The 14946-nt window shown below is 45.7% G+C and overlaps 2 protein-coding genes across 2 annotated transcripts; one reads left to right on the forward strand and one right to left on the reverse strand.

Annotated features, from left to right (window-relative positions):
* The first annotated feature begins 1700 nt into the window (after positions 1–1700).
* On the forward strand, positions 1701–8887 carry zbtb42 (zinc finger and BTB domain containing 42). Its single transcript, XM_030356976.1, has 2 exons — positions 1701–1882; positions 3266–8887. Exon 2 carries the CDS (start codon positions 3280–3282, stop codon positions 5014–5016), a length of 1737 nt encoding a protein of 578 aa, XP_030212836.1. The 5' UTR covers positions 1701–1882; positions 3266–3279; the 3' UTR covers positions 5017–8887.
* Positions 8888–12567: 3680 nt separating this feature from the next.
* On the reverse strand, positions 12568–14925 carry siva1 (SIVA1, apoptosis-inducing factor). The gene is made up of 4 exons (XM_030356635.1): positions 14691–14925; positions 14162–14356; positions 13792–13957; positions 12568–12788 (listed from the first exon to the last, which is right to left on the reverse strand). The coding sequence occupies exons 1-4, from the start codon at positions 14809–14811 to the stop codon at positions 12740–12742; spliced, it is 531 nt and encodes a 176-aa protein (XP_030212495.1). The 5' UTR covers positions 14812–14925; the 3' UTR covers positions 12568–12739.
* Positions 14926–14946: the final 21 nt, after the last annotated feature.

A 14946-nucleotide genomic window follows, 5' to 3' on the forward strand; every position in this document is an offset into this window, starting at 1 on the left:
TGTGTGAACACACACACACACACACACACACACACACACACACACACACACACACACACACACACACACACACACACACACACACACACACACACACACACACACACACACACACACACACACCCTTCCTCTGCCGGGCCGTCTGCGTTTGCCAGGCCAGGGAAACACAGGGCCACTGGTCCTATTCTTATCCACATAGTTGGTCCTGTACTGTGTGTGTGGCATGCACATGTGTGTGTGTGTGTGTGTGTGTGTGTGTGTGTGTGTGTGTGTGTGTGTGTGTGCGTGCGTGCGTGCGTGTGGGAGTGTGCTGAATGGTAAACAGTTTTCATATGGCACAAACATCTGAAGCTCAGCATTCAGAACATCTCGTCCACTGGCTCTTTGTGATGATGAGAAGAACTATTTCCGAGGGCCCCCCTCTTCTGAACATCGTTTGTGTTTCGAACCACCGATCTAACAGCCCCCCATTAGCCCGCCTCACAGCGCGTGACAGTGAAGGATACGTCCTGTTCCACGACGAGGAAGAAGGAGAAGAAGAAGAAGGAGAAGAAGAGAAAAATAAGTTTAGCTCGTACTTTTTGATTTGTTAACGGCCGTCGTGGAGAAAGGGCGCGGGGGTACGGATACCCACCCCTGGTGGTGTGATGGTGACAGCCAGACTAAAAATGGAATAAGGCCATAAGTGGATAAGAGTCCTCGGCGGTCGCCCCCTTCCAAGCCAGTGGCTGGCCGCCTCCCGTCACACTACTCATTCCCCTCTGTGTCGGGGGCCTTAAGGAGCTGCAAATGGCCCTTTCAAAACACACGACAGCTGGAACACAGGGCAAAGGTGACCAAGGCAGTTGGGAGGGGGAGGGATGTGTGTGTGTGGTTGTGTGTGTGTGTGTGTGTGTCTGGGTGGTTGTTTGTGTGTGTGCGTGTGTGTGTGTGTTTGGAGGCTGCTTGGGAGGGGATGGTGCATGTCTGTGTGTGGTTATGTGTGTGTGTGTGTGTGTTTATGTTTGTGTGTGTGTGTCTGTGTGTGTGTGTTTATGTGTGTGTGTGTGTGTGTGTGTGTGTGTGTGTGTGTGTGTGTGTGTGTGTGTGTGTGTGTGCGTGTGCGTGTGTGTGTGTGTGTGGAGGCTGGCTGGGTGGAAGGGGTGTGCTGCGTGTGTGGGGCACAAGACGAGCAGCTGCAACCTCAAGCCTCTGTTTCCCCGGCTGCACTGCCATCACAAATACTCACAATTATAGAGTAATATGTTTTGTGAATCTTCAAGGAGGAGCCAATGATAGTAACACAGGACTGAAATTTTTTAGAGTTAGAAGTAAGTAAAGATAACGGTTAAAGCCCGGAGATCATGTGTTGTAGATTAATCAACTGAATTATTTAATATAAGGGATCATCTTCAAAATAAACAAAGTCCCTTTGAAATAATGATGAATACAAACGAAACATAACATAAATGACGCAATCCTATAGTTCTCATAAGACAAAACCTACAATATAATTCTGATAGCTCTTCTAAATATGTCAATGACAAGCCAACAGCAAGTCAATGAAACAACAATAGACTCCGCAAACTATTATTTAGCATGCCAAATTATTCATGGCAGGTGCTTTTTAAAAGAAGGTATTTGTGTTTCCCAAGGTGCTCTGCTACTTGCTGCCACTGTGTGAATCCGTGGAGTAGTACAGAACTTATTGTGGCCGGAACTATCGCGAGACTGTGCTATTATCAACCTGCTTGACACAGCGCTGAGTGCAGCTTGCCTGCTGCCAGCCAGGGTCGAACTGAAGCCCAAGAAACGACGGGAGAAGCGAACATCTGGCCTCACATCATGAAAAGACATCGGGACATATAGGCGAAAAAAAACAAGTATCGGAGAAATAATACATGTGAGTATGTTGTGCTCAACTATGGGAACCGAGAAAGCGAAAGTTGGGTTCGCGTTGGGTTGGCCAGCGGCAGTTGCAGTGAGTTCCTGTGCTCTTAAAAGGCTCCCGGCGGCAGCAATGCATTTCCCAACACGGACATGGTGCTCGTTTCACAGCCTCGTCCTTGCCTTTCTGCTGCCTTCTTATCTCAGTATGGTCCGGCTCCTTCGCTTTAAATGAACGAATTGTTGTGCTCGAAGTTCGCTACTTTTCGCTACGGTGTCGTTCCGGAATAATTGAGTTGAAAACCGATCTGTTCTAGACAGTTGGGATTTCTGCTTTTGCCGATTCAGAAGAGACTTATCGTCCCGGTGGTGCGCGTTTAAGTGCGTATAAAGAGCCCAGTTTCTTTATTTGACTTATTCGCGTCGGCTGCTGTGCGGCGGACTCGCTTTTCTTTTTAAGCTTATTTTTTTAGATTGTCAAAGTGACACAATGTTCCTTCTACGGCTACTTTATATACATCTGTTCGTGCTATAAGTTAAGGTAAAATATATTTTTGGTACTGGCGTCGCTGACCATAACATATGGCATAAAGAGCAGCACAGCTGGAGGTACCGTTTCCATTGCAGTGATGTCAGAGCAGCTGACTCCACAGCTTGCAGTGTAATTAGCAAACAGAGCAGCAGTTTACTCACTCTCTCCTCTGGCTTTTTCTTAACCTTGCCCCCGATGGGCGACTGGTAGTTTTCTATTCCAAGCTCTGCCTTTCTATGATTTCAGTTGTTTGTGTGCATATGTGGGAACAGTTGTACATGATTGTGCATTGTGTGACGAGCAGTTAGTTTAAAGACAGATCGTGATGTTTTAAACGCAGAAACGTGCGTGTGGCGCTGATCGGATGGTCCATCAGTTTATAGGAGAAGCGCACAAAGTAGGGCTCACCCACCGGGATGCTTTTTGGAATATTTGGAAACAGAACTGGTGACAGAATGATACAAGGTCAGACGAGCGAATATTATAGTAGGTAAACTATTCGCTATTCACAGATAAATTAAGATTGCCTTTTTTTGTTTGTGGCTATATTTTGTAAATGATTGAACCAAATGACGATGATGAATATACGTTGAACTTATGATAAAACTATTTTCTTCGATTGAAAAAAAAAAAGACGTTTATTTCACGTTTTATGTTATATAGTTGATAAAGTATTGACGTGTACTTATTTCAACTTTTTACTATTGTTCAACAAAATAATAGGTTGACGGTTCGCATCGTTTGGTTTCGGGGGGATAATGACCTCGTCGTTTGGTCGCTAATGCCCGTTCGTTGCTACCTCCGCGACACCCTCTCAAACACCTGCATTGCATTTATACACTATCCTGTTTTTCCTGTTCCCACCAGGTTATGAAGGTAGAATGGAGTTCCCACACCATAGCCGCCAGTTGCTGCAGTGTCTGAGTCAGCAGCGTCACCAAGGTTTCCTCTGTGACTGCACTGTTCTCGTCGGGGAGGCTCGATTCAAAGCGCACAGGGCCGTGCTGGCCTCATGCAGCATGTACTTCCACCTCTTCTACAGGGACCAGCTAGACAAAAGGGACGTTGTGCATCTGAACAGTGACATTGTGACAGCGCCGGCTTTCAGCCTGCTCCTTGAATTTATGTATGAGGGGAAGCTGGAATTCAGCACTCTGCCCGTGGAGGACGTGTTGGCCGCCGCCAGCTACCTCCACATGTACGACATCGTCAAAGTGTGCAAGGGCAAGCTGAAAGATAAAGAAGTGTCCCCGCTGGATGAGAGGACGGCCGAGGGCCCCGGCCTGCGCCTGGCGCTGGGCGGCGCGGGGGACAGGGAGAGCTCCTCGGACGGGGAGCAGGCCGGCAAGCAGCTTGTCCGGCGACAGCCCCCCGCGCCGGCCCCCGGCCATCACAGGCCTCCCCCCGCCGAGGACTCTGACACGGACAGCAAAGTGGGGCTGGCTGTCACCCTGTGTGATCGCCCTGTGCAGAGCAGGCAGAAGGCCAACGGTCAGTCCGGCCGGTCCCCGGACCTTGTAGGTGTCAATTATGTGTCGGCAGAGGCCGAGGCCTGTGTCCAAACAGCTGGAAAAACAAAAGCTGATGTCAGTAGCCGCGCCGTATCCCTGTCCCAGAGGTCCCTGGCTTCGGATGACATGGACTGCGCGCTGGATTTGTCTTTCAAGCCACCGTCTAGCAGGGATCCCTTCCACCCCTCCTACGTCGCGGGACAGCTGGCCCTCGACAGCCAGCAGCAGGGCACTGAGCCACTTGTTAAAGACGAACACGACTTGCTGTCAGAGCAGGAGGACAGTGAGCCGATGAGCCCGGAGAGCCAGCGCTTTGGGAATAGTGCCAGGAGCTCGGTGGTGACAGGGTTCGCTGCCCTCTTCCCGGGCAACAACGGCTCCACAGCCGCCCTGCTCTCCCGGGGGGAGGACCTGATGATGGGGGGGGAGGAGGAGGAGGAGGACGAGGAGGAGGAGGGGGGGAGACGGGGGCGCCGCCGCCCCCCCGGCCACCACCACCCCCAACACCACCACCACCGCGGGGGCAGGGAGGGCGCCCCCGGCCGGGAGGGGGAGGGGAGGGGGAGGGGCGCGCTGCTGGCAGGGGACAGTGAGGAGGAGGACGAGGACGAGGACCTGGCCTCCTCGGACATCTCCACGTCCAGCGGCGTGCTGCTGCTGCCCCCGGCGGCGGCGGTGGCGGCGGCGGCGGCGGCGGCCGGCCAGCAGGTCTGCGTGTGCCCTCTGTGCAGCAAGGTGTTCGCCAGCCCCCACGTGCTGCAGCTGCACCTCAGCTCGCACTTCCGCGAGAAGGACGGCACGCGGGCCAAGCTGTCGCCCGACGGCTCGGTGCCCACCTGCTCGCAGTGCGGCAAGACCTTCTCCTGCATGTACACGCTGAAGCGCCACGAGCGCACACACTCGGGCGAGAAGCCGTACACGTGCGGCCAGTGCGGCAAGAGCTTCCAGTACTCTCACAACCTGAGCCGCCACGCGGTGGTGCACACGCGGGAGAAGCCGCACGCGTGCAAGTGGTGCGAGCGGCGCTTCACGCAGTCGGGGGACCTCTACCGCCACATCAGGAAGTTCCACTGCGTCCTCACCAAGACCCTATCGACTATCGGATAAAAACTAAACAAACTCACAGACAGAGAAACACTCTTCACTGGTGCCATGGCAGGAGAGACACACCAGGATGTGTCTCTTCTTGCACTGCTTACTACTACTACTACTACTACTATTACTACTACGACTACTACTACTGATTTATGTTTTATTTGTTTTCTTTCTTTCGTGTGAACACACTGGGAATTTGCTGGAGTCGATGTGTGCGTTTTTGGAATTCTACCCCTCATCCGCCCACGAGGCGTTTCTCAAGCTAAAAGAGTTGTAACAAATTTCAAACTGGAGCTAATATAATATATTCTGGTAGCGAGCCATGTTATAGGCATGCATGATGTCCGGAGACAGGGCAGGTTGGAGACTAACCTCCCCATTATGTGTGCGCTGCTGAGGGAAGTCTATCTGGATCATTTTGGGAGGGTGAACAAACAGGATGATGCACTTGTTTTCTCCGTGTCTTATGAGTGTCAATCTGTTGCGTTTTTAGGCGGTGCTACGGAGAGAAAAAGGCCTTTTGCGTGCGTCTGCTGAGCGGAGGAACAATAGTCCATGCTGAAGTGATGTTAGAGCAATCATTTGAGAGAACGATGAGCGTTTCAACGTACACACAGAGGAGCAGTACTGTAAATCAGTGGCAATATCTTCTTTTCTTTTGCCTCCTACTTTATTATTTATTTATAGTATAATACTTGTCTAAATTATCACGAGGCAACGTAAATAGATGAGGTTTGATTATCAAGAGGAAGTGTTGATTATTTTATTTTTTTCATAGAGGCAGTGCATTGCTTCTCAGTTGACATGAAGGTTTTTTAATGAAAAAAAACACACCACCATACTTGAATACTTCAGTCTGGATCATTAATATACAAATATGTATGTTTTGTCTTTACCAGATTTATGTTGTTGTGTCACGTAAACACACATTGAAGGAAGCTCGCCTTTCAGAGATGAGCATGTAGATAATGGATTAACGCAGTTTAAGCTGCAATATTGGTGCCTCCTGAAACTTTTTCTTTACCCAGTGTACTAAAAATAAACCCACATCAATTGGACCTACATGTTTGATTTGAAAATGCTAACGTATCTTAATGCCAGGAGGTAATGTTGGTAGTTGGCAGTAATCTCTCTTGTTACCTGGTATTAACAGCGTGTTAAATGGTGCACACGCTAATGGACAGTGTGAAGGACACACTGGGAAGAGGCGCGAGTGTGAATGTCGACATACGATTCTTGTTTTAATAATGGATTGGTTACCATCTTTGTAACCAGCCTCTGCTCTATTGCCTACTGCTGGATCTACTAACTTGTTCGTACTTTCTTTATTTTTTTTACATGCACATGATATCATGTCCCCTTCCTGTCTGCGTCTAAGATACTACTGATAATATTCAAGCTCTCACTTTGGGAAGAATTTACCTTGAACTTTTGGAAGAAGACTGTGCAGTTTTGTTTAGTTAAACATCTTTTTTGTTTTGACTGTTAGGGGTTCACTTAGATTCTATATATTACTTCTTGCCTGCAAGTAGCACTAAACGTTGATGATATTCATTTCATCCTACCTGAGAAGACTTGATGATAATTATTTATTAGTTGGACTTGGTTCAGGGTTTATTAAACGTATAATCTGATTTCTATAAGCTTGAAAGACATTTCTTGGTACTTCTATTGAATTTGTGGGCTGTCCGACCTTCCATTGAGCAAATAGTGACTAATAGTTTTATTTTATTTCCATCCACCACACGTAAAACTTAAGTATTGAAATTGTGTCACACTGATCTTAGAGAGGCACTTGTTTTTAGCATCCATGTAGTTTCAACACTATTGTCTAGGCTGCTATTTCTTACTCTTTGTATATTTAATGTAAATATATAGAAATATTTATCAAACTTTGATTGTGTGTTCCATGTTGGCCTGCTGGGGCGGAGGAAGCCAGGGGTCGTACTGTGGCTGCTGTCACTCCTTGGCTTCCAAGTTGTGTCTTCCCCGGAGGGTTTTGACCTTTTCCTTTTATCTCCCCCCCGTACTCCGGTCTCCGTACCAGAGGCGTTTGTGCCCTCGCTGTTTTAACCCGAGAAAACGTTTGTTTTCACAAGCACTGGCACAACGGATACAGAGTAAGACTACCAATAGAAGTAAGACAATATCGCCATTGTCCCCCCCCCCCTATATCCCAGGTAGTTCTCAAGGAAACATTGTGGGCCTCTGTTCCTGCTAAGGGGTGGCGGTGGTGGAGGGAGACAGCCCGCCAGGGCTCTCTTTGCACTTTTCTGTATTAAATGGAGCCTTTGGAATGCGAGGAAGGCATTCAGCAGAGGCAGAGTGAGGGGAGACTGTAAACAGGTGCATTGTGGGGCTGCATCAAGGAGGCGCTGGCTGTCCCAGCATGCAGTAGATAAGTGCTCCATTGTTCTTGCATGTAGGGGATGATACCATGGCAACTTGATTGCACATCTATCAGGAGAATTATCTTAATTGTCCTTGGTATTGCTTTTCGAGTCGTCCTCATATGGCAAACATGACCCATAAGAAACTGCGATGGCTTAAGGAAGTTAACGACCTTGTCAACATTGGTCTAGCCCTACACGACTTGGGTTTTAGGGTTTTCTATGTTTATTAATAAAAACTTTGTGGTCTTCTGTTAGAAGTTCAAGTCAATGCAGGAGTTAAACTCTTGGAAGATTAAATGCAATTTATTCACTCCGTTCCATAATCGGTAATCTGTAATGGCAACTCATGGAATGGTTTGGTTGTGATTTTTTTTGGGGGGTTGATTTGGATTACTGTCTTTAGTTTTTTTACTTTAAAAGCATGACTTTGATTGGTCAACTATAGGCTTCTTAAAATCCGAACATGGTGCAGTTTAACTCTGATGTACACGTGTACAAATGTAGAAAGTAAACTAACAATGTATAAAGACATGTTTTGTGTTTATTTTGTTTTTCAGTCCTTTCATTTGTAACTCCAGGAAGATCACAGAATGTGCCTTGTAGACACACTGCAGTGTGTTGTATCTGGAGAGGAGTCCCCCTTTATACACTGTACTGTCTACCCTAGACTCCGGTCAAAATGTTAATTTCACTTGTTCGTTTCAAACTGTCTATATAAATATATATATAGATGTATCAAAAAAAAATGAAGTCTTTTTTTAAATTATTTCTTCTGGCTGCTTTTGGAGATTAGAATGAGATATTGAGTTTACCACTGTGTCAATAAATATGTTCTTGGCGTGTAAACACTGGGGACATGCACTCTGTAAGGCTTATATTAGCCACGATTGTTAGGAGCTAACAAAAGTCTTGTTTATTTTATTTGATGCATTTGTTGAATGTGAAACACCGAACTCTCCCAATTTGTACAAAAACACACAGCATTTCTCTGAACTGGGGCTGTTTTTTATTATTTTGTGCTTAACTCCTGCTGTATGTTTGGTAGACTTTCACTGATACTGGAATGTTTCTCTTTTTACAGGTTCCAACTGTGAAATTGTGTATAATCATGAGAAATATTTATGACCGCATTGCCATCTTGTGCAACCTTTGACTCAAAACAGAGCATCTACATGTCAATGAACGTCTTTTTAATTACATTTGTAGAAGTGCCATTAGAAGTTAATATAATTTTTTTTTAATAAGAAAAGTATATTTTATAGTAATCAAAAGCTTGATTATTAGTGGTCTAGAGATTAGAGGACAATCTTAAGAAGAATTGACATTGCTTAGTTTTCGAGGCAATTTACTTCGATCTGTAATATGTATCTGCTGTTTTTCTTTTGTTTGCGCTTTTCAAGTGTGCTTGTGTGTCTGCTGTGAAAATGTGACAATCTTGATTTAGTTCTTTATTACAATATGCATAGATTAAATGAAAAGACTTTCTCTGACTGTGGAATTCTTTTATTTGCATGAGTTGTGTTTACAGTTTATATGCATATTTAATCAAAATTTTTCATCATAAAATATAACAACGTTCAAAAGTTTGATCAAAACTTCCTCTAAGTTGGAATAACAGTAAGGACCTCTATGAGACAGTGAGTTGTCTTTTAGTCCACCTCCTAGGGGGGGGGGGTTCTGTGGTCTGAGTAGCAGCAGCAGTAGGAGTGTGTGTGTGGGCGCAGGGCATCAATGCGATGTGTACAGAGAAAACAGCATGTGATAGAGCACTGTGGGTCAAACAGTCGCTATCCCCACGGACGCTGTAAATGGAGTGCAAGGACAGGGCACAGTAACCATTCCATCAAGGTGCTGTGGCATAATAAGCTGATGAATCCAGTGTTACATAACTAAAGTCATTATAGGTAATGCAGTTATTATAAGCATAAAAAGAATGAATTGTCCAAAAGAAAAACTTGAATATATTCTGTAGATAAAAGCAAAACAGTGCGTAAACAAACTGCCTTTCCAAATATCTGCTTTTGATTTGGGATCTCCGTCGCGCCACTTGTTCAGTCACCGTCTTCCGACGGAGAGAGAGATGGCTTTTAATTATCCCCCCGCTGCTGTGCTATAGTAAATCCAGCTGCACTGCTATGCAAGCCCAATGGAGACCGGCTCGGGTTCCCAGCCTCCCCAACCCCCCCCCCCCCAAGAACACCCATTCTGGGAAACCCCATATAGACAAGAGCTGTGTCCCTGCCCCCATCCATCCATCCACTCATCCATCCAACCCCTGCAGCCAACACCCCCCCTCCAGCCCACGGCTTCATCCCGCGGTTCCATTGTGTGCGTGGGTAGTAGCTCAGCCGGCCCTATTGTCTGGCTCCTCTCCCCATGCGCGTACTTTGTACACAAAGAAGAAGACACGGTGGCGCTGGGCCCGCCAGTGGATCACAGCATAAAGAAAAAAACAATACAAAAAAACCAATGTCCCTGTAAGATCATTCATTCATTCAGACACAACCTCAGCCATGGGCACCTCACGGTAAATAAGGGCCCTGGAAGGCCTGCGCTGGGAGCACCAGGCACTGTCAACACCCCTCCTCTGGATGCACTCCGGTGCAGCGTTTACAGCCAACAACCCGCATTTCCCAACACATCTGCCCCCGAAAGATACAGCAGCAGCGCTTATGGGAAAGGCGTACGAGTGCGGCGAGCAGGTTCCTTTACGCTTATGAACCGAATGCACTCTACGTGGAAACGGAGGGGTTGCCATGTGACAGAGCTTAGCTGCAGAGGGGGAGTAAAGAGATGTGTGTGAAGTCTTACTAGGTGGTGTAATAGAGCATTCCTCGCGCTCGGCTTAAACCTGTAAACCTGACTCGTTTTGGTGCTTACTTTTGTGTGGGTGTTTGTGTGTGAGGGGAGGGAGGGAGAGGGAGAGAGAGAGAGAGAGAGAGAGAGAGAGAGAGAGAGAGAGAGAGAGACACAGAGAGACACAGAGAGACACAGAGATAGAGGGAGAGAGAAACAGAGATAGAGATAGAGAGAGAAACAGAGATAGAGGGAGGGGGCCACTTAAGAGAAGTTAAGTGGAAAGTTGTATGTGTCCGCCATCGCCCTCACAAGGCCAGCGGTTGGAGCCCTTGACCTCTGAGCGGACACACTGCCAGGGACAGCTGGTGTGGCCCGTGTTTATTTATTTATTTATTCCTCTCAACATAAGACAGGTGGTCACACTTGAAAAGGGCACGCAAATACAAGCACACACGCACACACATACAAAAACACACACAACACACACACACACACACACACACACACCTCATGTACATAAACACCTTTATGTTGTCAAGCCTCCCACAAACAAAAACATCCTTATGATGAGTTACGCAGCGAGTTGCATTCTTAACCACACGTATACAAAGATGAATGGCAAAGTTGGATTCAATATTCCAACGTTGTCTACCACGACACAAAATTGCAAACACAATTGATAGGCTCTTCCTCCATTCATCCACGACTGAAGCGCTTGCTCTCAAGTTCCAGACTGCACTTCACAAGTTGGGGCTGAATTGTCTATAGTACGTCTGACGGTCTGAAAGGGCATACATGCATATCAACTAGAGCTCACACTGCAGTAGCCTTTGTGTGTAATGTATATGTATGTGTGTGTGTGTGTGTGTGTGTGTGTGCGTGTGTGTGTTGGGGTGTGTGTGCGTGTGTGTGCGTGTGTGTGTGTGGCGGGGCTTGTCCTGAGAGTGCCAAGACAACATGTCCTTGGTCCACTGCACAGCTGTCACTTATTCACACTCGTTGACGCATATTTATAGAAGCAGCATCATCGGGTCCGACACGCGCACTCCAGGCCACAGCTGGTCCCCAGAAGAATGGGTGAAAGACAAAGCCACATGCTCCCACTGGCTGACTGCGCCCGGCCCCTGGTCCCGTCTGAGGGCCCCCCCCCCCCCCCCCCCCCCCCCCCCCCCCATACCAGGGAGAAGAAGATGAGGGGCCATTTTTGGATGCAGCCCCGTGACCTTTTTCATTATTGTGTCAGGGATGGGGATGTGCCGAGCAGACGGACAGCTGCACACTAGCGTTTTTTGGGGATAATATTGACGCATCCCATCCACTGTTGTGTGTGGAGTGCCCAGCGTGGGCAGTTATATCAACACTGGATGCTGTTGTAGTGTGTAAGGGATGACGCTAATAGTGGCATACACTTGAAATGAAGCTTATCTATCTTTGACCACTGAAATGTTTAAGATTTTATTGAGAAGGCCTCTTGTTTGTCCCCTTGTGCAGCTTTTTCAGAAAACAGTGGGAGTATTTGTTAAATTAACTAGATTTTAAAGCAAATTGATGTTTCACTACTATATCTATACCTAGGTGGCATTGAAGAGTTCAACGGCACAACAATTAAAGATGCCATTCAAGACAAGAATGGACATAATTGGATAAAAGGGTGAATCCATTTTAAATGATCCGCTAGTTGATTAAACAAAATTATATTACCGTTGTGGATTAAGGGAAAATAAAGATGCCTGTCAAAATCAGATGAGGCCAATTCACAGTTGATTACATCAGGTAGATGGAAAAAATAAACTTTAGGAGGCAGGATCATACATCAAAGAGAATGAACCCGACACCCCATATCAGTATGAGATTACTTTCACCCCAAGTGTTTATATAAGCGCATTTCTTTAAGTTTTGTACTTAGGTCAATATGCATTCATTAAGCAACTATGGGCTTTCTCGTTGCATGCATGACTTGTACTTGTTATGTTACGGAAAATCAAAGTATATTGTATGAGCACGTCGTCAGTTTCAGTAAACGTGGGAGTACCATTTATAAGCCGTTTGATCATTAGCCCAGTCAATTGAGAAACATTTTTTGAACTCTAGTTGTCACATTTGAGTAACGTAAGTGCCATTTAACATAATTTATTAGGTGTGTCAATGTTCGTGCGAAACAAGCAGGCTACACGTTTGACGCAATATTCAGTGATTCTGCTGATACGCAGTCAGACTTATTTTACGTATGTTTTCTTTATTTCGTCCTAGCTGCGTGTCTGAGAGCAGTCCTTGCCGTTTGCTGCCATCTCCAGGTCGAATTAAGTAATAACAGGGAAAATCGACAAGTTCGATACAAATGTGCCTCCTCGCCCCAAAAACGTCAATAGAATTGATACAGAAAAGTATTTAATTTTATTACTGAATTGTATATCATATGAACATATAAACACTCAATGGGAATTTAAAAACAAATACAAGTATAAAATGCAGTCTGAGAAATATTTCTTGTGTAATCAAAAGTGCTCAATCATAACTATGGTATCTTCTCCTTTGATCTTGTTTCACGACGAACAGCTCCAACACACTATTGTATCAAACTGACCACTATAACTGTAGAAGAAGAGAGAAACACAAGTCAATAAAACACACCAAGCGTATCGATAACATGAAACACTTATGAATTCTCTCGTAGGATACACCATGTGTGACGAATACATGGAATTGGAAATTAAATATAGTGCTGTATTAACCCAAATATTTGGTGCTAATCAACAAACATTCGTTCTCGTCTTTTAGAGTATAGGCACTTGTGTGAAATCGCACAAGAAACGCCTCGGTGACAGTGTATCCAAATGCTGTCGCAATCGCTTTGATTCCCGGGTTTAAAGTCTTCTTTGAGGTGAAGCTACAGTGAGCAAGCAAGGTCAAGGGTCATTTTAAAAATTGTATAAGTCTACTTTGAGAAATCAGTCAGCTGATACTATATATGCTGCTATGGTTACCAATATAGTGTTATTCTTCAAATGTCTGAACAGTGATTAATTCCTGAGAAATGAATTTCAGCCATGAGGTCATAACTGAAATTTGGGGTGAGGAGGCAAAGCACTGCATGTCAAGATCAACAAGGAAATGGTTCCCTCAGAGGTTGTGCTTTCCCTCAGAGGTGGTCACGGTTGAGAGGTTAACAGCTAAACGGGAAACGCATGTAATTTGCAGATGGATGGATTAGTGCATATTGGCAGTTGCACTCTTGACAGCTGGGCTACATCACAACAAGGCAGATTTCCTACCACTTGTGCTGAAGAGACTTTAGGGGGTCGTGGGGAGTACATTAACATGCCGTCAGGACCAGAATGACATTCAACCTTTGACCCGCTTTGACCATTGAAATGGTGTCAATCATAGAATTATGATCTCCCTGCCCACATTATTTGCTCACAATTTTACCCAGATGTTAAGAGGCCTAATTATCATTTGGGGAAATTAGCCAAAATATCTTGTTCGGTTGTCCATCAAAATGTTGTTAAAATTATAAATGTCTTTGTTTACAATGTAGGAGCATGGAACATTTTTCGCAACGTATCCAGTACAATAATTTGCAGAAGCAACTCACTCTACAACAGTGCACACAGAGCAGCACTGGCTGGAACAGCTGGAGCACTGGCGGAGGCAGGAGGAGCAGGATAGCCGGTCACACTGGGAGCACAGGGCCCTGATGCCAACACCCTGCCTCTTCTGGCACACCCCACAGTGTGTCGAACCAACTGCCTCACCGTGACCTAGAATGGACCCACATTTAATTTACAGAGGTTGTGCTTTCAGACCTTAGAAGTGCACCATTCCTGTTGCATTTTGATTGAAGAGACTTGATATAGTATCTACTGCAGCTACGATGCATTGAATATACCAACAAATGTACCTCAATTGCCTTAACAGTTCAAATGTTAGAAATTCCGAAGAATATTTTTTCCTCGCCAACTCACCTTGTGCACAGTTTGCTTTTGTTAGTCTACCATTCTGTCCAATGAGCGTTTGTCCCTTTAACAGTAGCTGGCTGGGTGCTGGGGTTACAGCTGGTTGAGAAGGCTGTGCTTCTGTGCTTTTTACTCCTCCGTCCACACTCCAGATTTTATCCATCACAGCACTGGCCCCGTTGAATAGCATATTCTTGGTCTTTTCTATGGAGGTAGAAACAAATTTGTTAAGAAAACTCGTTTTCATAGGAACTCGACTTAATGATCTGATCTATCCAAGTTTAGTGTAACGTTACAGCCAGGCAGAAGATGGTTAGCATAACAAGGTTAGCATAACAAAACAAGTGACCATTGCTTCCACTTTCAAGAAGTTGTAGTGGCGGATAAGGATACTAACGTACCATTTATTGTAGGTTTTTAAACAAAATTAACGAATAAGCAGCCACGCAATTCTACCGTTTACATCCAGTTAAAGGCTAAACAACAAACGTAGCACCGTCTAACACGGGGCTAGTTGTTTAGCCTTCAAGTTGATTACCGTATATTTCCTGTCTGTATTTTCCACCAAAGACACCGTGCTGACTCAACTCCCGCTGTCCAACGTGCACCTTATATTGCGACGAAAACGACTCGGAAAACGGATATGAACGTTTAGGCATGTTTGCGTGTAAATGTATATCGATGCAGTCCTGACTCGGTCTAGATTGTTGCCGGGAAAAGTATCAACTCAAACCAATCCGGTGTCGGACCTCCTGTCACGTGGGAAGTCTGATATAAAAGCGCGAACGAAATAT

The sequence above is a fragment of the Gadus morhua genome, chromosome 5 (genome assembly GCF_902167405.1).
Source record: "Gadus morhua chromosome 5, gadMor3.0, whole genome shotgun sequence".
NCBI classification, from domain to species: domain Eukaryota; kingdom Metazoa; phylum Chordata; class Actinopteri; order Gadiformes; family Gadidae; genus Gadus; species Gadus morhua.

Excerpts from the sequence above, each read along its gene's own strand:
- zbtb42 (XM_030356976.1), top strand. The coding sequence starts at position 3,280 with ATGGAGTTCCCACACCATAGCCGCCAGTTGCTGCAGTGTCTGAGTCAG.
- siva1 (XM_030356635.1), bottom strand. The coding sequence starts at position 14,811 with ATGCCTAAACGTTCATATCCGTTTTCCGAGTCGTTTTCGTCGCAATAT. Across the intron at positions 13,958-14,161 it reads AAAAGCAAACTGTGCACAAG|GTCACGGTGAGGCAGTTGGT; the intron begins GTGAGTTGGCGA and ends GGTCCATTCTAG. Across the intron at positions 12,789-13,791 it reads TCTGTGTGCACTGTTGTAGA|TTATAGTGGTCAGTTTGATA; the intron begins GTGAGTTGCTTC and ends CTTCTTCTACAG.